This window comes from Thunnus thynnus, chromosome 15 (assembly GCF_963924715.1).
Source record: "Thunnus thynnus chromosome 15, fThuThy2.1, whole genome shotgun sequence".
NCBI lineage: Eukaryota > Metazoa > Chordata > Actinopteri > Scombriformes > Scombridae > Thunnus > Thunnus thynnus.
The window spans coordinates 6,910,519-6,937,721 of NC_089531.1; the positions used below are offsets into that span (position 1 = coordinate 6,910,519).

At 37.2% G+C, this 27,203-nt stretch overlaps 2 protein-coding genes and 1 pseudogene across 6 annotated transcripts in view; 1 reads left to right on the forward strand and 2 right to left on the reverse strand.

Annotated features, from left to right (window-relative positions):
- The window catches only part of LOC137198356 (major histocompatibility complex class I-related gene protein-like), a 33,048-nt gene extending 26,749 nt beyond the window's left edge, over positions 1-6,299 (reverse strand). For 2 of the 4 annotated variants that reach the window (XR_010931630.1, XR_010931629.1), the window contains exons 1-6: positions 6,125-6,299; positions 4,028-4,294; positions 2,431-2,709; positions 1,611-1,940; positions 337-440; positions 53-70 (exon numbers count right to left, since the gene is read on the reverse strand). Coding sequence is in view for 1 of the 4 variants with exons in the window: in XM_067612130.1 (XP_067468231.1) it covers positions 379-440; positions 1,638-1,940; positions 2,431-2,709; positions 4,028-4,294; positions 6,125-6,182 (969 nt within the window). In the remaining 3 variants the exon portion in view is untranslated. The remainder of the gene's footprint in view (positions 1-52; positions 71-336; positions 441-1,610; positions 1,941-2,430; positions 2,710-4,027; positions 4,295-6,124) is intronic. The other 2 variants (XR_010931631.1, XM_067612130.1) reach the window with 2 other exon arrangements.
- Positions 1-27,203, forward strand: part of psmb8a (proteasome 20S subunit beta 8A) — a 125,299-nt gene that overhangs the window by 81,304 nt on the left and 16,792 nt on the right. The window lies entirely within an intron of this gene.
- Positions 11,618-22,969, reverse strand: LOC137198361 (major histocompatibility complex class I-related gene protein-like; annotated as a pseudogene).

Genomic DNA, 27,203 nt, shown 5'->3' on the forward strand with positions numbered 1-27,203 from the left:
CAAGGAAAAAAGCAGATTAAAAATATCATTTTTTAATATTTAAAATACTTACTGTTAGCAGGTTTAAACCCTGAAATACAGAAAACAGTATTACACAGTTATTATTTATTCAATATTTATGAAAGAACACAAAGAGAAAACAGCAACATCTGTATCACAATTACAAGATATGTCAACTAATTATAAATCAAATATTTACACTTTATGGACCAGAAGTAAAATATATGATGTTATAATATTATCACCAAAACAATAGCACAGATATGTATATTAAATACATCTATGAAGTAAAAAAAAAAACCTTTATGATGAGTAAAAACATCTTTTGTCTCTCACCATTATTGTTCTTTTTCCAGAGGACGTATCCAACGATGGCGGCTAGCACGGCCACAAGTACGATAACAACTCCAATGACAACACCCACAGGGAGCCTGAAGAACCTGGAACCCAAACACAACATCCAATTTTATTTATGTCACTCTTTAATCACTAAATGGATCAGATTATATTTATTAACACAATTTGAGTATTTGAAAGGAAGTCACAAGAACAAGACAAACATGCTGATGCTGAGTGTGTTTTGGTGAACTATCAGTGTTGGGAGTTAAAACCATAAAGCTTTACTATAATCTCATTAGTTTTAACAGAAACACAGACATGCAAAACATTACTATTTGAATGTTTTTTAGTTAAATTACAATACTCGCCTGTTGAAAACTATGTTACAATGTTGAACATAATTATGCTTTTGTTATGGAATTTTCCATCAGGGGTTACATATTGGGTTACACTGGGTCCAGTATGGGCCTTGAGGTCACAGAGTAAACAACATCAAGTCTTACAGAGAGAGAAACTGCCTCTCCTTGGATATGCAGCTATATGTGATGTTTGGGATAAACATCTGGTTAAGAGTGAACCAGCGTTGTCCCGGTAACCAAGGTCAGGGAGATGGCTGGAGACTCTCTAGACAGCACGGATAAGTGAATGCATCGATTCCACGGCATAATCAAACATTCAAACCAGAGTGTGCTGACGGTGACCTGAGGATCCATGCAACGTGACCTGAACTAACACAGCTAAAGTGCAGTTCCTTGTTTAGAAACTAGTGAACCAATTAGACTGATTTTTCATATTGTAGGCTGATCTGTTGGGTTAAATACTAAGACTCAGACCTTCAGAAGGCAGAACGGGAAGAGACAGCATCTTGTGCAGAACACCTTGATGTGCACTGTTTCAGTTCTCCGCTTGGCCAAGTGTTTCAATAAACTTTCTCAGCATTAAGACAGTCAGTTAGACTTGGACCAAATTAACAACCAGAGAAGAAATAAACTTTGTGATCAAATAACATTTTACAGAACATAGAAACTGTACTGAAGAGGAAAACATACATAATTTAAAAGAATGTTGAATTTCATCTGATCATTTGGAAAAATTAAAGATTAAAAACTTCTCATGAATTCTTCTGGTGTCCAAAGAGACAAATGAAATCTAGATGACTTAAAAACCAGAGACAAACAACAAAAGAAACCACTGAAGGAGACAAAAAACCCATCTGTCACAAATAAACAAAATATAAATCAGATGAAAGTAAACTAAACTGTGTTTCCTACCTCCATCACTTCTGATTCCAGTCTTACCTTCGTTAGTTCTGATCACTGCTTTGTCCAGTTTGGTGATGATGTCGTCCTTCACACCAGAGAGCTGAAACACACAGTCGTATTTCCTCCAGTCTTCAGGTTTGACTGATGAAAGGTCCAAGTCAGCACTCATCTGGAAGGATCCGTCGTGGTTGGGGAGGATCTCTCCATTTTCCACGTCCTCATAAAGCTCCTCTCCATCTTTCCTCCAGAACAGTGCGGCTCTTGGAGGGTAGAAACCTGTAGCGTGGCAGCTGACTGGAGAGGAGGGAGTCTTCTGGAGGAGAGACACTGAGGGAAGCTCTGGAGTGTAAAGACAAAGAGAGTTTATAGTTTCTTTATTATTATTTACTTTATATTGGAATATATTACCATTCCTCTTTGATGTAATGTTTTTAAACGCTTTAGTAGCACTTATGTATACAGTATATATCACATGCAAACAAACCTCATTAAAGTGTGACGGAGAAAAGGAGGGAGGGACAGAGGAGAAGAAAGACAGATGGAGAGAGGTGAGAAGTGAGAGACTAGATAACAAAGAGAGGAGGAGGAGAAAAAGAGTGGTGATGAATGTGTGGGAGAGAGACAGAGAGAAAATGGGGTAAAGGTGGAGGGAGGCAGAGAGATGAAGAGAGGTGAGAGAGAAAATGAAAGAGAAATGTGTGTAAACTGAGACACAGTGGCTCTCTGTATGTTGGTTCATATTTATTGTAATGTTACTGTAAGTTAGAAACAGAGGAGGCTTATTAACATTGTTGTGTCCATGAAACTACATCAGGTCATGTGATTTTACCTGTTCTCATCAGAGAGCTCTTCCCGTAGTTCACGTACTTCTTTATCCAGTCAGGACACTCCTGGGTGAGGTAATGTTTGAACTGTACTGTCTGACCTCTGTTATGATCCCACTTGTGTTTGGTGATGACAGCTTGTGGTTTTGGAGCGATCCATGTCTCTGTCTTCAGGTCCAATGCTATAAAGTCTTCTCCATCATAACCAAACTGAATGAAACCATTAACCTCTTCAGTCTCATCGTCCCATTCACAGCCATACATCACCTGGTAAATGTGGACACCTGAGAGAGAGACAGAGACACAGACTGCAGTAAACCAGAGTGAGATCTCAGCACAGTCAGCTATCATCAGTTGATATCACATCTTCACCACAGAGACACACTGATTCACACACACCAAAACAGAAGATCTACACCTTCTGCTGTTATTGGCTGGATGGAAACCACTCACAGCCAATCATCATCTGGACAGTGTGGACCACTCAGAGAGAGACAGAGAGGCAGAGACTGCTGGGAAACAGAGTCCATTTCCTGTCTTTACCACAGAGACACACTGCCTCCACTGAGACCAACACACACTGTTGAAGCTGGTGTGGCCTGGGTTGATTTCTCAGTACCTAGAGAGAGTTGTGCACCTCCCCATAACACCTCTCATGCAGAGGATTAGTAGACAGTACAGCGGAAGTTGATTGGATGAACTGTATTGCCCAATCAAAACGTGCCTGAGACATCCTGCACTAAGTCTTGAATGTACATGCCAAGTTTCATTCACAGTAACGTTACACAGTTCAACAGGAGAACTCAAGTCTCTTAAACGTTTTCAAGTCATTATCACTACAGATGTAATTCCACCTCCGACCACAAAGTGGGTTGCAATAGCAGAGTGGCGCTGTCCGTATTTCTGTTTGTTGACTCCACGAGCAGAAGAAGAAGAAGCAAATCAACTTTATCAATGTTATTTATGAGCTATTTTTTATATATTTCTCAGGAACGGCTCATCCAAACAACTTCACACATCGACCTTACACTTCCTCGTTTCTCCAGCAATCCACCCGCCAGGTATGAAGTAGATCAGATGAACAGTTCACAAGATATGTGAAGGACAAACCCACATACATACAAACATGCAGACAGACATTCAGAGATTCCTTGCTTTTGATGTTAGTTCTGTCATATGGGGACCCAGCAAAAGCAGCCTGTGTCCCATTTAAAGTCCTGTGCCATAGTTTAAGAAACCAGGTGGTAATGTTCCTCTATCAGCTGTGTGTTGTAAAACTGTTGTGATAAACAGGTTTCTACACTGTGGGCAGTTCAGTAGATTATTCTGATCTAATCTAGTGGAGATCAAGTGTTAATAATCTCTATTGGTTATTATGGGATGGACAGAAACACTGGATCAGTGCAGTATAGCAGCATCCAGGAGTCTCAGTCTCAGTAATGTGTGTTTTAATCTGTTTCAGTGTGTGTGAGTGTAAAGCTCCATATAAAACAGTGTTGATGAGGAATGATTGTGTGTGTTCACATTTGTTTACTACTATACAACAAACAGAGTGAAAGCATAAACAACATTTTATCAGTAAACAGTGAAACACAAACAAACCTCCAGTTTGGTTGAAGCGCTGCTTTGCAGTTTCAATGTTGGCTTTGAAGCTCGGCTGGTTACCCACACAGATCTGAGTTATATCCTCCCAGTACTGTGGATCATCTGCTGTGACTCTGCTCATCCAGTCTTGTTTGGGTACATTTCTGTTGGTGTTGCTGTCACAGTAACTTATCTGAGCTTCATCAACCATCCCAACAGACACATACTCTGGGAAGTTTGGGACTTGAGAGGACCCAGTGTAGAAATACTTCAGAGAGTGAGTCACTGTAAGAAAAAGTTAATGTCATCATTTCAGTTTTCTCAATTACAGTTTTATAAATAACTTTTACATAAAATAAAAATATTTTCCTGTGCACAGAATCAACCGGAGCTACAGTACATCCTCCTGACAATCTCTGTTGTGCAGTTAATAATTAATTAATTAATTAATTAATTATGTTTTTAACAACATATTTATTCTGAAATAAAATATTAAACCAGTCAATTATTTAGACATCAGATCATTCAAATGTCTGACTTTCATTGATAGATGCATTTTGTTTTGTTTTTTTCATATATATTTTTTTTAGTGTGAAGTAAAACTCCAGTTTAGTTTCCAGTTAGTGGAGATGTTGACCTGACAAACTATATATCAGTCCCTCCAGGATTTCACTTAGTTTTTTTTTTTGGGTTTTTTGGTAATTATATTTTATTATTATTTTTGCAGCAGTTTTTCTCAAAAATTGTGATACAATTTGTGAAATTTTCTTTCACTTTTTGCACTGAAATTGTGGGAAATGTGAAAAATTGTAATCAGCCAAAAAAACAAAATGTAAAACACATGACTGGAACCATAACTCCAAAAGTGATTATCAGGGTTTTTTATGCACTGTCTGATTATAAAATGTCTCCTGGTGCTTTTAAAGTTGTGTTTACATCACTAATGTTTGTAAAACAAGCCTGTATATTCAATTATGATCATTTAAAGAAACACAAAAGCTGCTTCTTTTCTATGTTCAGTCAAATTATACATAATAAATATAAACAGTAGACTACACATGTCAGTGCACCTGTGGGTCATAGGTCAGAAATTACTGAATGGTTATTTATCTTATCTACTTTATTACAAAATAAACTTTAATGAATAGGAAGGTATTTCATCATTCCTATTCTTTTTGATATTAAAGATATTGAGAACATCCATGAGCTTACATACAAAGCACAGTTTCAAGCTGCATTATCATCATATAACACAGCGCCCCTCTTATTGGTCGTTTGAGGACATTAACCTACATGTAAAGTGAGCTCTAAATATACCAGTACAATTTATGATTAATTAATGAACATGTTAGAAATGAATCTAAGTCTATCTCAATTATTCTACATGAAGTAATCCAGAAACATATGGCCGTATGCAAAAGTCTGATGATGTTTAGTGCAGCCAAAGCAGTATCTTCAAAGAAGTCCACAATTATAGTAAGGCTACTAAACGTTTTCAGTAAATCTTACCTGCTGATACAGAGCGACACAAGAAAAGCATCAAAATCACTGTTTTCATTTTTGATTTGATAAAGAACTCAGAAGAGAAGTTTAAAAAGTTGTTTAATTTGAACTTTGGACCAGCGATAAACGCAACATGCGCAAAAAGCTTCGCTTCTGACCAGTAGAAACTTAGAGTCATGGGTAACCAGACAAAATCAACAACTGAGTTAGCGGAAAGTGAAACTTAAGTTAGACAGACAGAAAACAAAGAGGAGCAAAAAAGATCAGGACAGAAAGTCTAAAAGTAGCAAGTACAGCTATATTTAAGTGTACTTTAAAATGTGTTTTGTTGCATTTTAGTCATCATTTATTTAGTTTTAGTCATCTAGCCAAACATTTATCAGGTTACTCAAAACAGGGATTAATCAACGCGTTGCACAGACAGGATTTAAAGTGAATTTTCAGATAATGAGTTTTGACTTTTTAAACATTCCTATAATCTGCAAGGAAATCAAAGAACTAAACATGTAATACTATGAAACAAACCTTAAATTCTTGTAGCCATCTCTACAGATATAAAGCCTTTTCTTTTACCATCAGCCGACTTAAAAAAAAGAAAAACTATTGACTCACCTGCCGCCGCGCTGTGTAGACCTACTACAAGGAGGGTGAGAAAAACCAAGATCTTCATCCTACATTAAGTTTCTTTATCCAGAGTCTAACAAGCTGTGATTCCCTCACGAGACTCAAGGGTGAACTGAGGGTAGGACAAGTGGGGGCGCTCACTTCATCTTCCATCTGAACCAATGGGAATTTAGTAAACAAAGGGCTCTTCTCATTTCTCTATTTTGTGCCTCCTCGTCCCCTCTCTCCGTTGTCCTGCCTGTGACCTGGAAACTCATCTCAGCACGCAATGTTTAAGGATGTCTCAATTCTTATATTGCATCTCGAGGAAAGAGGAGGCTTGCTGGAGGAGCTATGAGCGAGGATGCACAGGTGTATCCTTTGTGGAAGTTTTTCGGCACCCGTGACGTTTAAAAGAGGCGTGACACACACATGCACATATACAAACCATAAAATATATAAAGGCTACACATGTGCGTGTGCATGTTAAATACAATTTAACAATGTATGACATCCGTACATCTTTGTCACATTATGACACGTTGTGATTTGAATTAAAAGTAAATATACAAGTTGTCATGAACACTGTGATGCTCATCTGACAGAAATCATAAAATACAGCGGTAGACTGTAACAAAACAATGGACAGATGATGCAGCTGTGCCACACTTCTTATTTAACTGACGTCGCTTTAGAATGACGGCTCCGAAGCAATTATGTCTCATTTTGTTAAATGCCTGTTGCCTCGACTCCTCTCTCCTCCTGTCTCTTCCTCGCCTCCTCCGCTCGCATCTCAGGTGGGAGGGATTAAGACACGAGGAGAGGAGGCGAGGGAAGGAGTCGAGGATGTACAAACTGAGAAATGAGAAGAGGGGAAAGAAAGATCAGCACCGAGAGAGGCCACAAGGCGTTTATGCACACTATGTGATGATAATCATAATAATCCCATGTGGTCTAAATGTGACTTAATCCAATTATTTGGTTGGTTTGGTTTTTCAAAACACAATGATGTATAATTGCGGCAGTTATGTTATGTTTTTTCCTGACTTTATTTGCACTTATTTACATCATTATTAAAAACAATACAGTAAGAATATCTTCACCCTAAAATGTTTACAATTTATAGAAGTCCTTTACAGATAATTGATTGAATTATTGAACACAGATTAACTGATTGAAAAAATACAATTCAATCAGTCAAAAAGTCACGACAATTTGATGGCAGTGGTGGAAGAAGTACTCAAATTACTTTACTTAAGTAAAAGTAGTAATACAACAATGTCAAAATTCTCCAGGATTAAAAAAGTCCTGCACTTGAAATTCTACTTAAGTAAAAGTACAAAAGCATTATCAGCAAAATGTCCTTAAAGTATCCAAAGTAAAAGGCCCCCGTGAGTATATATATATATATATTTATATTGATGAGGTACACGAACATGCTACGGCAAGAGGGAGCCAGGACGACAGGTCAGAGGGGAGATATCATCATCCTCCCCACACTCCGAGATTGGGTACCAAGCCCCAACAAGCCCTTACGACCTTAACACAAGGGCAACTGACCTAAGAATGACTATCATGACTAAACTGGACACCTGGCACCCCCGTAGCTGATTACCAAGGCTAAGTGACAAAGTACCCTCTGAAAGTCTGCTAGGATGTGAATGCAGCACTACGTACTATCCCTACTAGGACCGTCAGGAGACCAATCAGCTGATATACACCACAGCAACAGTGATCCTAGAGATGCTTGGCTACAAGATGAACACCATAAGCCACAAAGAGCATCACCCCCCAAAGAGAAGGAGGCTGGAGGCCAAGATCAAGGCAACACAGAGAGAAGTTAGTCAACTCTCAGAGCTACAGAAAGGTGTGGGGACGAAAGGGATACCCAGGAAGTACAACAAGCTGTCTATACCTGAGTCACTGGAGACTGCCAAAGGCTCACAGCTCTGGCTACCTGCCTGAAGAGATACACAGGAGAAGCAGAAGCCAGGAGAGTAAATAGGATGTTCTCCACCAAACCATGGAAAGTGTACTCTCAGTGGCAAGGTAATAGATCCTCCCAGGGCTGAGACTGAACAATACTGGAAGAGCATAAGGAGGCATCACATAACACCAATGCTCAGTGGCTAGTGGATCTAAGAGCAGACCACAGCAATCTCCCAGAACAAGATCCAGTAACCATTACAATGGCAGACATCCAAGAACGAGTGTCAGGTATGAAGAGCTGGACAGCACCAGGCCCGGACATGACCCACGCCTACTGGCTAAAGAAACTGACTGCACTCCATGAACATCTGGCAGCACAAATGAACCAACTGCTGATGGATGGGATGCACCCAGAGTGGTCAACCCAAGGGCGGACAGTCCTGCTCATGAAGGACTCCCATCAGGGCCATCAACACGTACGTCCTGCCAGTCATCAGATACCCTGCTGGTATAATAAGCTGGCCAAAGGAGGAGATAGAGGCCACTGATATCAAGACAAGAAAGCTCCTCACAATGCATGGAGGGTTTCACCCCACGTCCAGCACCCTGAGACTGTACACTAAGTGGAACGAGGGAGGCCGAGGACTGGTGAGCGTCAGAGCCACTGTCCAGGACAAAACAACCAACATCCAGGAATACATCAGGAATATGGCCCCCAAAGATGAACTGTTAAGTGAATACCTCAGGCAGCAGAAACCCGATGATGCAGAGGAGGAGGAGGAGGTACCATCATGGAGGGACAAGCCCCTACACGGCATATACCACCAACAGATAGAAGAAGTGGCTGATATCAAGAAATCCTACTAGTGGCTGGAAAAGGCTGGACTGAAGAACAACACAGAAGCACTAATCATGGCAGCACAAGAACAGGCACTCTGTCTACCATACCAGACAGGACCCCAGGTGCAGGCTGTTCAAAGATGCTCCTGAGACAGTTCAGCACATAATAGCAGGGTGTAAGATGCAGGCAGGAACAGCGTACATGGAACACCATAACCAAGTGGCTGGCATAGTGTAAAGGAACATCTGCACTGAGTATGGGTTGGAGGTCCCAAGGTCACAATGGAAGACACCTTCTAAGGTGGTTGAGAATGACCAAGCCAAGCAGTTCTAGGAACAGCTAAGATACTGCGCAGAACCCTCAAACTCACAGCAGGCCTCTGGTAGAGGACCCGAGCTTGAGGAAGACACACCACCACCCCCCCATGGGAGGGGGATGAGAGGGAGAGGGATTTTTTATATATATATATATATATATATATATATATATATATATATATATATATATATATATATATATATATATATATATATATATATGTTGGGCCGTGGCTACAAGTTTGGCTATCAGCAATAATTAATGATTATCAAAGATAATTGTTAATTATTAATATCAATAAAATTATTAATAAGAATTAATAATAACGGGGCACCACCCTGGACTCAGGGAAAAAGATAGCCAATTCAGTCTCAAAGTGTACTAATCTATGAATTTGGGACTTTGATTAATAATTAATTTAATAACTATAAACAAAATCACCATATCAATAGCTAGTTAAGGTTGAAGGATTTGGAGTTCTTTACAGAGCAGAGGTTGGCAAAACTCATTCTTGTGCAACATTAAAACAGACAACAGGTATATCCAAAAGCATTTATTTAACAAAAGGGTAAAAGCAACACACAATACTAATCTAGCTAAGTGTACCTATATACAAGTGTGAATGTGTGAGTGTGTGTGTGTGTGTGTGTGTGTGTGTGTGTGTGTGTGTGTGTGTGTAGGGAAGACAATAGCAAGATGGCTGTAGTCACCTGGTGACTGAGCACATGGCATGCCGACACTTTGGCTGATAAAGGGAACCACAGAGATAAAAGGCCAGACCATGTGGTGTCTTGAACCACATGTGCTGCCTGAACCAAAGTTTGCCAAACTAGGTTTTAACCTCTTAACTGTGTGGTTCTCTATTCAAGGCTAATTGGTGTATGCTAAAGGTGCCAGGTTAAAACGAGGTTAGTTGCATGCAAGGCCTAGTTACTGGATGTAACATGTGTTAAGCATGCTAACATTAACCTAGCGGTGTGGCTATGCAGTAACCTGACTATAGGCAACAAGGACATCACAACAACAGTTCAATGTATAACCTTAACCAAATCAATACACGTACAGTACATTGTTTGAGTTAAAACATTCTTGCTTAGCCGTACTATGCTTCACTGTGTTGCTAGGCTATGCCCAGTTGTTACCAGTCCATGAAGGAAGAGATGCTTTGTGGTGTCCTGCTTTGTAGCCGGTGAATCCGTGGGTGAGTCAGGCTGAGAAGGCTTTGGCTCTGAAGCTGAAAGATGCAGGCGTTGCTGGGCAGACAGCACTCCAGTCGTGCAGAGGGCCCAGGTCACTCCTTGGTGTAGAGTTAGCGGCAAGCTAACTCCATTTCGCGGCTCCTGTACTTGTTAAACTGGCCAGCAGACTTGTGTATTAGCTGCTGGCACAAGGAAACTTAGTTTCTGAGTCTTAGGCAGGCTCTCGCGTCTTCTGCCGTAAAGAAGACTGTGTGTGTCTGCTGTGAGCAGGCCACACAAGAGAGCAGAGATGGTGTGAAAGAGAGCAAGGAGCTGCTCCTGCTGCAGCTCGTGGAGAAAAGAGGAAGATAAGAGGGGAATCTCTAGTTTTGATAACCTGGATCCATGGGTGGAGCTTCACACTTTGGGTGCGAACCCCCAGGGCTCAGGTTTCTTGGAGTCTTGAGACATGTGGTAAACTGTGGTCCACATGTAGTCCCAACATATATATATATATATATATATATATACAATAGAGTACATATTATTATTATTATTTGAATAATTTTATCTCTCATAAAACAAATAAGAGTCTCAAACTGTTAGGCTATTTAAATAGAACGATCGGAGAAGTTTAGAGAGGAGAAATGAAGGTTACTATATTGTAACCCTAGTTCTAGTACTTAATTCTAGTACTATGGTTTCTCTAAAACCATATTTCCTCGTTTCCTCTCTCCTCGCATCTCTTCCTTCCATCTTTAGTGGGAGGAACTAAGACGCAAAGAGAAGACGCAAGTGAGGAAACGTAGATGCAATTAAGGGAACTGAGATGCAGCTACTGAGGCTTGAACTCTGGTTGAAGCTCTTCCAGCTCACTAATGATGGAACCTTGAGTTGAATACTGAGTTTACCTTTACAGAGGAGTCAGCAGTGTAACAGCAGCCCCTCTGGTTAGATTATGTATCTTCCTCTGAGCTGTCGATGGGAAACCACCTGAGGATATCACCTGACTTTCTGTTGGTGTCAATCTGTCAAATCATTGTGATAATAAATAACTCTGGTCACATATATTCATGAAATAAGAAGAAATTAAGTAAAAAATTAAATCCATTGAAAATGTATTTAGTGTTATTGAACAGCCTCACTGCTTCCTGAATCAAAACAAAACTTTTAATGAGGCAGAATTCCTGAAAAATCCTTAAAGTATGAAGCTCAAATAAACAGATAAGTCTTAACTGTGTTTTCAGAGGCACTTTATTCATTTATAAAACCCGAATCTGTACAAGTTGTAGTCAAAATGAGATATTACACTCTTCGTTACACCAATGTCCTCAATAATCACCACATCAAAGACACAGACTGTAATGACAGAATGGATCCTAAAGAAAATAACAAATAGGAGCCATAAAAAAAGCTTTAAGAGAAATTAAAGAGATATATATTTGAAAGAAAATATTCTAATCAAATAAACAGTTTACAACACAAGATTATGAAATCATTTTCAGCTTTAATCAATATGGTATCTATGACTGACTGCCACACGTTTAACCAAAAGCAACCTGCATTTTAACAGCAGTCGAAGCACAAGAATGAAGCAGGAATGCAGGTAAACACAGTAAACAACAGGTTCAGGTAATTAAATCTCATTATTCAATTATTTTTGCCTTTTGTTGTAAAACACGTCAACATTTTTCTGTAGTTATACTGGATCTCACACTGAGAAATGCTTCATAAGACTGACTTCTTCAGTCTAAAACATCTGGTTCATCACAAGTTCACGTCTAAATTGTGTTTTCACCTTTGAAAAAAACACAGTTTGGGAAAATGTTAGTAGTATTATATGTGTTTAGTTCAGTGAGCTAAGTTGACACAATGAAGTATTCACTGTCATCAGTTAGTAACTGGAACTTTAACCGCTGATGATGATGATAATGATGATGATGATGATGATGATGATGATGATGAAAAAGTGTCTGAAACTGCAAAAAGAAAAACAATTTGATTTGATTTCATCATGAGAGACAAAACTGGACATGAGTGACAAATTACTAATGTCTGACTTTCTGTCAAGTTGTTCATATTGAGATTTTAATATTTCTCATAATTATGAAATATTTTTATATAATGTTGTCAAGTGACATCCAAGGAAAAAAGCAGATTAAAAATATCATTTTTTTAATATTAAAATACTTACTGTTAGCAGGTTTAAACCCTGAAATATAGAAAACAGTATTACAGTTATTATTTATTCAGAATTTATGAAAGAGCACAAAGAGAAAACAGCAACATCTGTATCACTATTACAAGATATGTCAACTTATTGTACATCAAATATTTTAAAACTTCATGGACTTTGTATCACCAGAAGTAAAATATATGATGTTATAACAACATTAACACCAAAACAATAGCAGAGACATGTATATTAAATACATCTGTGAAGTAAAAAAGGGATTTATGATGAGTAAAACCATCTTTTATTTCTCACCATTATTGTTCTTATTCCAGAGGACGTATCCAACGATGGCGGCTACCAGGAGCAGCAGTACGACTCCAATGACAACACCAACAGGAAACTCTGAAGAACCTGGAACCCAAACACAACATTCAACTTTGTTTATCTCACTCTTTAATCACTAAATGGATCAGATTATATTTATTAACACAACTTTAGTCATTTGAGTATTTGAAAAAGTTCATAAGAATAACACAAACAAGAAAGATGCTGAAAATTTATTTAAATTTGTGTAAATATCTATCTAATAAAATAACGGTGCCTTCGACTGCTGTAATATCACTTGTGTGAGGGGAAAACATAAATAAAGATGTTAGAGGAGGCTTGATGCTCTGACATGTGGAAATATCCTTCATGCTACACGCACCACGTAAAGATGAGAATAAAAGCAGAAAATCGAAGTTGTGTCCAGGTTAGAATCACCTGTCAGTGACAGAAAACTCAACAAGCAACATGTCAAAGTACTTGATCAGAAAACACGCTCACATCAAACCTGCAGAAGAACCTCATCTCATTACAGATAATAGTGAAAAGATCAGATCAGCTGAGGATCAAGAGTGAAGAGTGAAGGAAATGCTGCTCATGTCTGTAAATAGTGAACAAGTAAATAATAACTAATGTGATTACTTTCCTCATTGAGTAATATGTTAATTCTCATTATACTTTTAGGAGAGTATTGATTGATCAGTAATGAAATAGTTTTTCTGAGTAACTTTCCCACATTTACATGCAGTTCTGGTTTTCTTACCTTTCCTGATACTTTCATACAGATAAAAACTGTCTGGTTGCATTAACGGCTGAACGATCAGTTAGACTTGAACCAAATTAACAACCAGAGAAGAAATAAACTTTGTGATCAAATAACATTTTACAGAACATAGAAGGGAAGGAAGGGAGAGGGACAGAGGAGAAGAAAGACAGGTGAGGAGAGGTGAGGAGTGGGAGACTAGATTAGAAAAAGAGGAGGACAGTTAGAGAGACAGAAAATGGGGTAAAGGTGGAGGGAGGCAGAGAGATGAAGAGAGGTGAGAGAGAAAATGAAAGAGAAATGTGTGTAAACTGAGACACAGTGGCTCTCTGTATGTTGGTTCATATTTATTCTAATGTTACTGTAAGTTAGAAACAGAGGAGGCTTATTAACATTGTTGTGTCCATGAAACTACATCAGGTCATGTGACTCTACCTGTTCTCATCAGAGAGCTCTTCCCGTAGTCCACATACTTCTTCAGCCAGTCAGGACACTCCTGGGTGAGGTAGTGTTTGAACTGTACTGTCTGAGCTCTGTTATGATCCCACTTGTGTTTGGTGATGACAGCTTGTGGTTTTGGAGCGACCCATGTCTCTGTCTCCAGGTCCAATACTATGAAGTCTTCTCCATCATAACCATCCTGTCCTTTTTCACACATCAGTGTTATAATAAAAACACAAAGTCAACATTTTCCTGTAGTTATACTGGATCTCACACTGAGAAATGCTTCATAAGACTGACTTCTTCAATCTAAAACATCTGGTTCATCACAAGTTCATGTCTAAATTGTGTTTTCACCTTTAAAAACAGCAGTTTGGGAGACTGTTAGTATTATTATATTGTTTAGTTCAGTGAGCTAAGTTGACACAATGAAGTACTCACTGTCATCACTTAGGAACTGGAACTTGAGCCGATGATGAAGATGATGATGATGAAGAAGTGCCTGAAGCTGCAAAAAGAAAAACAATTTCATTTGAAAAGAAGAAAAGAAGAGTTTTATCATGAGAGACAAACTGGACATGAGTGATGAATTACTAACATCTGACTTTCTGTCAAGTTGTTCATATTGACAGTTTAATATTTCTCATAATTTTAAAATATTTTAACATAATGTTGTCAAGTGACATCCAAATATTACAAGAATAAGCAGATTAAAAATATCAAAATTTAATATTAAAATACTTACTGATAGCAAGTTTAAACCCTGAAATACAGAAAACAGTATTACACAGTTATTATTTATTCAATATTTATGAAAGAACACAAAGAGAAAACAGCAACATCTGTATCACTATTACAAGATATGTCAACTAATCATAAATCAAATATTTACATTTTATGGACTTTGAATCACCAGAAGTAATATATATGATATTATAACAACATTAACACCAAAACAATAGCAGAGATATGTATATTGAATACATCTGTGAAGTAAAAAAGGGATTTATGATGAGTAAAACCATCTTTTATTTTTCACCATTATTGTTCTTTTTCCAGAGGACGTATCCAACGATGGCGGCTACCAGGAGCAGCAGCACGACATCAACTCCAATGACAATACCAACAGGAAACTCTGAAGAACCTGGAAGCCAAACACAACATTCAACTTTATTTATCTCACTCTTTAATCACTAAATGGATCAGATTATATTTAGTAACACAACTTAAGTCATATAAGTATTTGAAAGGAAGTCACAAGAACAAGACAAACATGCTGATGCTGAGTGTGTTTTAGTGAACTATCAGTGTTGGGAGTTAAAACCATAAAGTTTTACTGTAATCTCATTAGTTTTAACAGAAACACAGACATGCAAAACATTAGTTTGAAAGTTTTTTAGTTAAATTACAATACTGGCCTGTTGAAAACTATGTTATAATGTTGAACATAATAATGCTTTGACACGCAAAATTTAAATTTGTGTAAATATCTTTCTAATGAAATAACAGTGCCTTTGACCGCTGTAATATCACTTGTGTGAGGGGAAAACATAAATAAAGATGTTAGAGGAGGTTTGATGCTCTGACATGTGGAAATATCCTTCATGCTACACGCACCACGTAAAGATGAGAATAAAAGCAGAAAATCTAAGTTGTGTCCAGGTCAGAATCACCTGTCAGTGGCAGAAAACTCAACAAGCAACATGTCAAAGTACTTGATCAGAAAACACGCTCACATCAAACCTGCAGAAGAACCTCATCTCATTACAGACAATAGTGAAAAGATCAGATCAGCTGAGGATCAAGAGTGAAGAGTGAAGGAAATGCTGCTCATGTCTGTAAATAATTAAGTAATGTGATTACTTTCCTCATTGAGTAATCTGTTAATTCTCATTATACTTTTAGGAGAGTATTGATTGATCAGTAATGAAATAGTTTTTCTGAGTAACTTTCCCACATTTACATGCAGTTCTGGTTTTCTTACCTTTCCTGATACTTTCATACAGATAAAAACTGTCTGGTTGCATTAACGGCTAAATGATCAGTTAGACTTGAACCAAATTAACAACCAGAGAAGAAATAAACTTTGTGATCAAATAACATTTTACAGAACATAGAAACTGCACTGAAGAGGAAAACATACATAATTTAAAAGACAATTTAATTTCATCTGATCATTTGAAAAAATTAAAGATTAAAAACTTCTCATGAATTCTTCTGATGTCCAAAGAGACAAATGAAATCTAGATGACTTAAAAACAGAAACGAGAAAACAAACCACTAAAGGAGATAAACAACCCCACCTGTCATAAATAATTAAAATATAAATAAATATAATATAAACTAAATGTGTTTCCTACATCCATCACTTCTGATTCCAGTCTTGCCAAAATTCGTCTGAATTTCTCTTTTGTCCAGTTTGGTGATGATGTCGTCCTTTAGACCAGAGAGCTGAAACACACATTCGAACCTCCTCCAGTCTTCAGGTTTGACTGATGAAAGGTCCAAGTCAACACTCATCTGGAAGGATCCATCATGGTTGGGGAGGATCTCTCCACGTCCCTCATGAAGCTCCTCTCCATCTTTCCTCCAGAACATTTCAGCTCTGTGAGGGTAGAAACCTGTAGCGTGGCAGCTGACTGGAGAGGAGGGAGTCTTCTGGAGGAGAGACACTGAGGGAAGGTCTGGAGTGTAAAAACAAAGACAGTTTATAGTTTCTTTATTATTATTTAACTTATATTAATATTATCATTCCTTTTTGGTGTAATGTATTTAGTAACACAAATATACAGTATATATGACATGCAAATAAACCTCATTGAAGTGTGATTGAGAAAAGGAGGGAGGGACAGAGGAGAAGAAAGACATGAAGAGAGGTGAGGAGTGAAAGACTAGATTAGACAGAGAGGAGGAGGAGAAAAAGAGAGGTGATAAATGTGTGAGAGAGTGACAGAGAGAAAATGGGGTAAAGGTGGAGGGAGGCAGAGAGATGAAGAGAGGTGAGAGAGAAAATGAAAGAGAAATGTGTGTAAACTGAGACACAGTGGCTCTCTGTATGTTGGTTCATATTTATTGTAATGTTACTGTAAGTTAGAAACAGAGGAGGCTTATTAACATTGTGTGTCCATGAAACTACATCAGGTCATGTGATTCTACCTGTTCTCATCAGAGAGCTCTTCCCGTAGTTCACGTACTTCTTCAGCCAGTCAGGACAAGTCTGGGTGAGGTAGTTCTTTGTCTGTGCGATCAAAGCTTTGTTGTTATTCCACTTATTTTTGGTTATTTCAGCCTCCTGTTTTGGAGCGATCCATGTCTCTGTCTTCAGGTCAAAATTAATGAAGTCTTCTCCATCATAACCAAACTGAAAGAAACCATCAACCACCTTATCAGTCTCATCGTCCCATTCACAGCCGTACATGTTCTGGACAATGTGGGCACCTGAGAGAGAGACAGAGACACAGACTGCAGTAAACCAGAGTGAGATCTCATCACAGTCAGCTATCATCAGTTGATATCACATCTTCACCACAGAGACACACTGATCCACACACACCAAAACAGAAGATCTACACCTTCTGCTGTTATTGGCTGGATGGAAACCACTCACAGCCAATCATCATCTGGACAGTGTGGACGACTCAGAGAGAGACAGAGAGGCAGAGACTGCTGGGAAACAGAGTCCATTTCCTGTCTTTACCACAGAGACACACTGCCTCCACTGAGACCAACACACACTTTATCTACACTGTTGAAGGTGGTGTGACTTCATGTGAGCTGCAGGAACACACACACACACACACACACACACACACACACACACACACACACACACACACACACACACACACTGAGGTGGAGTCCTGACTAACACACACAGATTAAACCTGATCCTGGACTGAACATTACATCCACTGAAACCCTGCAGCCAGTGGATCAGTCCAACAACATCCTCTTCCTGTGAGAAACTACAGACTAGACTGTCCTGAAGCTCCAGAAGCTTCCACTGAAGGAGAGTTTTATTCAGGATTAGTCACTAGTGTGTGTGTGTGTGTGTGTGTGTCCTGTTCTGCAGTGTGTTACTACAACTGGTCAGAACAAGGAAGAAACCAGCAGGACCATTATGGAGACTGGGAGGCAGTCTGTGTGTCCTGATTGGTCCATCCATCAGTCAATTATTTCATACAACCAACAGCTGTTTCCACCTGCAGATGTTGGCTTGATGCTGCCTGCTGGGATGAACCAACACACTGTGGTCACTACAGTAGAGTTAATCTGATCTAATCTGTACTTCTACTATATATTTAGAGCTGCAACTATTGATTCTTTTTATTATCAATCATCAAATAAACAGGATGAAAGCATAAACAACATTTTATCAATAAACAGTGAAACATAAACAAACCTCCAGTTTGGCCGAAGCGCTGCTTTACAATGCCGATGTTGCCTTTGAAGGACTGATGGGTATCCAAACAGGTCTGAGTTTGACGCTCCCAGTATTGTGGATCATCTGCTGTGACTTTGTTCATCCAGTCTGCTTTGGGTTCTGCTCTCTTAGTGTTGCTGTCACAGATATCCATTTGAACATCATCAAGTAAGCCAACAATCACAAACTCTGGGAAGTTTGGTACTCCAACAGATGCAGTGTAGAAATACTTCAGAGAGTGAGTCACTGTAAAAGAAACAGATAATGCACATATTAATGATAATGAGTCAAAACTAAATTATTATATAACAACAAACAACTACAATAAACTACATTATGGCATCATAAGTTTGCACAATGAATTAGACATATAGAATTCAATAATCATTTTGTCTAAACCCTAAACTTTTGCATATATGCGCAATTCTTCACACGTTTTGTTAGGCAGTAATGTAAAACTCTTATTCAATGCAAATTTCCACAAAAATGCATTAATATTGAAACTTAATATATATATGTTAATTAATCAGTTAATATCATATCAAGTTATTGTCCATGGCTGTAATGACTTACATTATCTAATACTTACAAAATGTTTTGTAAGTATTAGATAATGTAAGAAAATATACAGAGTATTTGAACTTAATTTATCTTTAGTAGGAAAGAAATCTATGTTTATTATTATTGTTATTTATCATTATGACAGGGGGCTATGTTACATAATATTTTTTCTCTCCCTGATCCTTTTTCAAGTGGAAAACAATGTGTTATTTGGTCCCAGATTACAGTTTATACTTTGAGTTGACAAAGGTTTGTGTTGGAAATGACACATAAGTGATTAAAAAAGGATACTTCTTGAATAATAAATCCTCTTACAATGTCAATAATTACATACGATCGTGGATATTAACGAAGCAGGAAGTTATTTGGCTTTAGAGGTGCCAATATGAAAACAGTATCATCGAATGGTTAAAAAATAAAAGTCCAAAACCTTAACAGTAGCATGCAGCTGTTAATTGTACACAGTTTGAATTAAATGTATTGAAATCCAATAATTATGCCTAATAAGTGAACCGCCTTAAGGACCCTATTAACATCATTTCTAAAATGACTAAGCACTAAATTAACCACTACACACAATGACTGGGGTCTTGATTTTCATCATTGTTGTTTCTTTTGAAACATCTGGACAAAAGTAAATGGACAAGTGCAAATCTTTTAATGTATAGTTTTGAAAAACTGTCCAAAAATTCTAATGCTTAATGCGTTTTCCTATTTTCTTTATTATCCGAGTGTGTGTTGTACTAGTTTTGTATTTGATTATATTCCGTCCATTATGGTCTTTATACTGTAAACTGTGAACGACGACAACTTAGGTTTCTTCTTCCTGAGGTTTTAAGCATTTCTACTTATACAGTTTAGAAGTGGGTTGTTAAGCTCTTTTCTATTGCTGTTGTCATTTTTCATCATTAAATAACAATTAATTTCATTTTCCTGATGTTGTTGTCAGAGGTTTTGTGGATTTTAAATGTTTGAGTATAAAAAAAATCAGACACTGACATTTGTGAACCTCATTTTCATCTTTATTTATGTCAATTGAAGAATTATATTTAAGTTTCACTTCCAAAATCTTTGATAACAAATATTTTGTATAAAACCAAATCTTCTGAATTGTTGACAATCACAGAGAAATGTTTACAGCTCTATATTTAATAAAGTTCTCTTGGGTGATATTTTTACTCTCATGTATTCATTCTGTACTGTTTCTATTAGTATCAGTTTATACTGGATTAAAAACAGATTATTTATTAACTCTAATATCCAACATGAACTGATCATTGTTCACTCTTAGTCCTGATTCCAAAACTTTATTCCAGAGTTTCAACAGAATAAACTTTCTACAAGTGTCTGTAAGTTTTAACAATCAAATTATTGTTTATTTCATGATCCTCCACTGTCCTCTGTCATTTATGAACTAAGATGTTTATGTTCTGAGAATTATGTCTTTAAATCTTTGTCAGTTTTAACAGTGTGAAAGACTTTGTGATTAATTTGCTCGGTTGTTTTATCTCAGGCTGATGTTTGCACATGTGTCCTTATTTAATGTGTTTTTATTGTAATGTCTGGTTTGATGCAGCAGTTCCTTAATCCATTAACCTGAACCCTCTGATGTCTGAATGCATGTAGATCAAATTTCTGTGATGTTAAACTATTAAGCTGCACTTGATAAATTCTGAACTGGTCAGAAAAAAAAAAAAGTCTAATAAATCTATTTCTTATTAGTAGATTAAACAAATTATCAGTATGATCTAATTAGGGCTGCAACTAACAATTATTTTCATTATCAAATAATCTAGTAATCATTTTTCAATTAATCCATTATTTGTTTCATAAAATATCATTACATAGTGAAAAATGTCCATTTAGAGTTCAGTAACATTTTCAAATGTTTTGTTTTATCCAACCAAAAGTCAAAAACCAAAAGTTTACTGTCATAGAACTATAAGAAAAACTACAATTCACATTTTTGCTTAAGAAATCACTTTAACAACTATTTGATTAACAAATTACATTAAGACATAATATTGTAACATAACAAAACTTACAAAACTCAGTATTAAGGCATTTTGAACATGGGATCTGTGTTATTTGACAAGTTTATATTTGAGTCATTGAACAAAATAAATGATGAATGTCAGTAATTTAGTTTACATACATTAGTGAATGATATTAAATATTGTGCCACCAGAGCAGGAAGTTGTTTGACTTCAGTAGCATCAATACAATTACATTACAAATAATAAAAAAAAAAAAAACCTTCTCAGTAGCCTGTAGATGTTAATTATACACACTTAAGATGAAATGTAGTGACGTCTTCAAGACTGTGAAAAGGGTTTAATACATTTCCATCATTTCTAAAATAATAAGTAAAGACTAATATCACTAAATTAACGGTTACACACTGACTGAGGATGTGATCTTTATCATTGTTGTTTGTTTGAAACATAAATGTGTAAATTTTAATAGAAAACATGACGTCATGGACAACTTAAAGACTACGTTAAAGTTGAGTTTACTTTTTTTAGTTGTATTTTAGTTATGTTTTCCCTTTTTTCTTTATTTATCTGAGTGTGTGTTGGACTATTTTGCGCTGCGTAATTGTGTTGCCATTTTGTCCAGAACGCGCTCGGACCGAATCGATCATAAAGGTCCTGATAAAACATATAAAATAAAATAATGGCCCTGATTAAAGATACTTAAAGAAGAGAAAAATACACGTTTTAATAGCCCCTCTCAGAAATATAGAATCCATTGTGCCAAAAATTCAACAGATTACCCAAAAAATATGGATTAATCAACTCGTTGTGTTAAAGTGAACTTTAAAATAATGAGTTTGTGACTTTTTAAACATTTCTATAATATGCAAGGAAGTCAAAGAACTAAACATCTAATACTATGAAACAAACCTTAAGTTCGTATAGTCACGTCTACAGATATATAGTCTTTTCTTTTACCATTAACCGACTTAAACAAAAAAACACTATATTCACTCACCTGCCGCCGCGCTGTGTAGACCCAGGAGGGCCAGAAAAACCAACATCTTCATTGTGAACTACAGTCTCTACAACTTTACCGACAACGAGTAGTTTTCTTTCTCCAGAGACAAACAGACTGTGCAACTCCCATGATCATCCAGGCTGACCTGAGGGTACAAAAAACAGGCGCGCTCAAGCCTCCATCTGAGCCAATGGGAATTTAGTATAAGCGTCGACGTCACTTAAATCTGGGTAAAACTGACAGAAATAGGTTATTAAATAGTTAATATTTCCAGGCATGCTGGACTTTATTTTGGGTTTCTCGGCTTTGTCAGCGCATTGAAGTCGTATTATAACACATATAATAATACTTGTAATATAACACGTATAATGTTTTGAAGGCTGATGTAATGTAATGAACAGAGATGTGATCACTTTCTGGGAGGTCAGAGGTCACTGTCAGCTACAGATCAGCTCTCTGGAGCTTGTGGGGTTGCAGTAACACAGTTGCAGACACACATCCTGCAGTGATATTCTTGTTCTTGTGTTCTGTGTGGATGTCCTGAGGTTGACAACAGTCCTGATCACAATATCAACTAGAAAATGCAATTTCTGTAGAAATTGCGTGTGATTGCTGAAAGCGAATTTAGATTGCATAACTGGAAGCTGAACACTATTGAAAAATCTACCAGAACCTGCACCTTCATGTTTGTAAGACAGACATGTGTTAACCTTTCCTGCTTCAGCGTCCAGACCGTGGTCACACAGGGGAGACTTTGTTTACTACTCCAGGACCGAAGTCACCTTCGGGGTTAACTCCCTCCACTTTATCAACAGGTAGCAAGCAAGAAACGGGAACTCAGCTTCAATCTTGAGGAGTTGCAGCATTTATTCTCTGTCAGAACAGCTCAAACTGTACATACACTGTATTATTACTGTCATAGCTTACGGCTAACTTAACTCTCTCTCTCACTGCTCCGGTCGCCTCTAACACAGTCACACCCGCTCGCTCTCTCGCTCTCGCTCGACCACGCACATGCGTCATGCGCACTTCCTATGCACTGGGCTATTTCTTAAAGAGACTACGCCACTCGTATAACACATGCTATGCACTGAGCTAACATATTACATAGCAATGCCAGGTCAGATTTTGATCTTTAGTCTGTCAATTGCATGAACTTGACAAAAAAGCAGTTGAGCTCAGCTCAGCTCATTAAGCAGATTGACATCACCTGGACTCCTTCATCCTTCATCTCTACTGAGCTCTGCCCTAAGCAGGGCTCGAACTCACAACCTTTGGATCTAAAAGGAGTTAAGAAGTAACATGAATTTAAACCACTGGATTACTCAGAGAGAATTTACATGATTGGAAAAGATGAATTTAACAAGAATAGCAATCCACACTTTAGGTAATAGTGTTAAAGTGAGCTAGAGAGGAATTGACTTATGGTACATGATAGAGATGGAAAGCAACTTTGTACATGACAGCAATATTATGAGTAGCACTGCAGTGAGCAGGTATCAAACACACAACCTCGTCATCTAAGGGATAGCTGACTATAAGAGCAGTGTTCTAAACCACTGAGCCAACAGACATTCCCAGTAATGAGAGGAAAAAATCTCCATTTTGATGATGAAAATGTATTTGTCTCAAACCAGAGCTTGAAGCCCAGATATTTGTACATCATTAGAGAAAACAAGACTAGTTTAACATGAGGATGAATGATATGTGTAAAAAGTGTTTGAAGGAAGAGAGAATCTGTAAGTTTAAGAAACCGGAGTGAGAGGAGACACACATCCTGCAGACTGTATTGCAGTCAATGAGAACATGACAGGGACTCTCTATCAATTAAGGTTCAGATCTCAAAAACTGTAAGTCCTATGTGAAATGTATTTACATTTTGAGAGAGAGGAGGCTTGTGGCAACATACTGAGGCGAGATATGTGCTTGAGGAGTTAAAATTGTGGGAGTGACAGCAGTTTAGAGAAACCTGTACATATGGAGGCTGGTAGGCCTCCTTCCCCTTTTTAATACATCCATTGTCATGTCTGTACAAATACCTGACTCACCAAATAATCTCAATTTGTCTGTTACTGACAGTAGTTGCTGTAAACAAAGGCCCACTGAGAATGTGTGGTTGTGGCTTTAAATGAAGGTGAATTATAGGAATTAAAGCTCGTTCAACTTTTTCTCTGGATACAAGCGTCCACTCAATCCACTTAAGTCTAACATTTAAAATACAATAGAAATAAGTGATATTTACTACATGGAGGAGTTTACCTGGAATAAAAAGAAAAGACATGACTTCAGATGTTAAAGTTAATCCTCTTCTACTCGTTCTCTACTCACTCACTTTGTAAACTACCTGAGAGAGCTGCTGTATGATCAGAAGACATGACTAGTTAGTGACTGAAACAGCAGGGGGCGCTGTGACTCTGAGCCTCACATCACAGACTGCTGCTTGCGTCACATTTTGGTGAATTAGGAATTAAACCTTGATCAACTTTTGCACTCAGTGAATGTCACTTGTGGTAAGAAAATCAACTAAAAATCTAAAATGTAAAATACAATGAAAAACAAGTTCTACTTACAAGGTTGATGGTGTTTGGCTGAAAAAAGAAAAGACATGATATCAGATGTTATAGTTATAAATGGTAGGATACTGATCTCCTCCTGCTCACTCACTGGATAAAAATCCCTTCTGCCCTTTTATTTTGATCATGTTTTATTTATTTTCCTCTCAGTTGTCTCATATATGACCAGAGGAGGCTCGTCCATAGAGGCAGAGGAGGTTGTTCCTCTATTTTTACATCATTTACAAAATCATTTCTGTCTTCTTTGGAAAAAATCCATTATTGAAATTCTGATTATCAAACAAACAAGATGCCACAAATGCAGTGGGACGTTATGACATGGATCTTTCATCTCCATGAAAGAAAGAAGAAGACATCAGATAACGTGAGTCAGATACATCTTCTCTCTTTCTGTCTCTTTGGTCGCTAATTTCTTCTCTGATGATTAAATGTTTCTGTGGCTGTTGTGTGAATTTATCTCCTTAACAAGAAAGCAGCAGAGATCATATAATGTGCTGTAGGTAGTTTACTTGTTGAAGAGTTACAGTGAGCTGTCTGGACTCACTCATTCATTTGGAGCTGATCCAGTTTTTAATTGAGTGGTTGTTCAGTCACCTGTTGATGTTGTGTGATTAGTGAATGAGTGTGCAGGAGGTCTGGCTGCTTGTTGTGACAATTTCTTCATTGTTTGTTTTAAATATTTAATATTGAAAAATAAATTTAAAGTAACTAGAATAACAACAGTGTTAACATGTCAGCTTTGTAGGCTATTTTTTGTATGTTGTGCATATAGATAAGAGTGTGTAAGTCATGTATTTGATACATGCATTAATACTTTTTGATGTGAACCTACACTTTTAGATCTGTGAATGTTTTTAGTGTTCAATCTTTCTAGTATTCAACACTGATCTGAACCTGTATCACATTATAAGCTTTGTGGTACTTTATATATTTCTGTATACGAAGAAAATAAATAAGAAACACGTATAAATCATGTGATATGTTGTCTGTTTGTGATGAGAACATAAATCTATTGTCACAAAAGAACAATAATATAAATGTGAAGTTAATCTTATTTAACTTTGTTAGTAAAATAACACATCTGAACCACTTCAGGGCTAAAATGAACACTTCTTTGTTTAGAAACAATATGTTTCTGCTAAATGTCTTTAAAGAAGCAGCCTTTTCATCACTAGATCGTATTGATAATTTGTTTTATTTGTTTTATTAACACCAACAAAGTTTTTGTTTTTTGAAAGCAAATTGTTTTATTGGCATATAAAATTGTTGATTGACAATGATATAGTATAATGTAGTTTGTTGTAGATTCCATGTTACATTCTGTTTGAATGTGGTTTGCTATAATTCAACAGGTTATGCTACAAATTAGGTTGGTTTATGGTGTTTTATAATCATATATATGTTATAATATGTTCTATAATCTTGTCCTACGTGCCCCTTTTTAACTTTGAGCACCTGCCCCTCTTAAGGTCTCTGAGATGCAACTACTGAGGCTTGAATACTGGTTGAAGCTCTTCCAGCTCACTAATGATGGATACTTGAGTTGAATACTGAGTTTACCTTTACAGAGGAGTCAGCAGTGTAACAGCAGCCCCTCTGGTTAGATTATGCATCTTCCTCTGAGCTGTCGATGGGAAACCACCTGAGGATATCACCTGACTTTCTGTTGGTGTCAATCTGTCAAATCATCGTAATAATAAAGGACTCTGGTCACATGAATTCATGAAATAAGAAGAAAAGTAAAATCAATTGAAAATGTATTTAGTGTTATTGAACAGCCTCACTGCTTCCTGAATCAAAACAAAACTTTTAATGAGGCAGAATTCCTGAACAATCCTTAAACTATGAAGCTCAAATAAACAGAAAAGTCTTAACTGGGTTTTTAGAGGCACTTTATTCATTTATAAAACTCTAATCTGTACAAGTTGTAGTCATGTAGTCTTATTTACAGCAATAATCACCAAACAAAAGACACAGACTGTAATGACAGAATGGATCCTAAAGAAAAATGACAAATAGGAGCCATAAAAAGAAGCTTTGAGCTTAAACAAATAAACAGTTTACAACACAAGATTATGAAATAATTCTTACTTTTAATCAATTTAGTATCTACACATAACATCTGACGGGTGTATTTTATAAGTGAAAGTCAAAATCCATGTCAACCTTTATAATAAAAACAAGAAAGAAGCTAATTCTGAAGTAAACACCCACACAAACAGCTGTACAGATTAGAAATCATTTACACACCATCATAGAGAGATTTGACCTGCTGCACAATGACATGACACTCTGACATCCAACAAGAACTGTGTTAAACCAAAGTCTGCTTCAATTAAAGTCTTTTATAAACTCACCTGTGACAAAAGAAAAATCATTTAGTCAAGTGTTCATAGTTGAGTATAAATTCAAACACAAGATCCTGTTTATGGACATTAAGAAACAAACATGATGTGACTCTGTGCTCTTTCTTGTTTCTCTCCTCATGTCTTTGGTCTCTGGAAGCTGCTGCAGTGATCCCTCTCCACAAAACATCTGCAGAAACAGCTGGACAGCTGCATCAG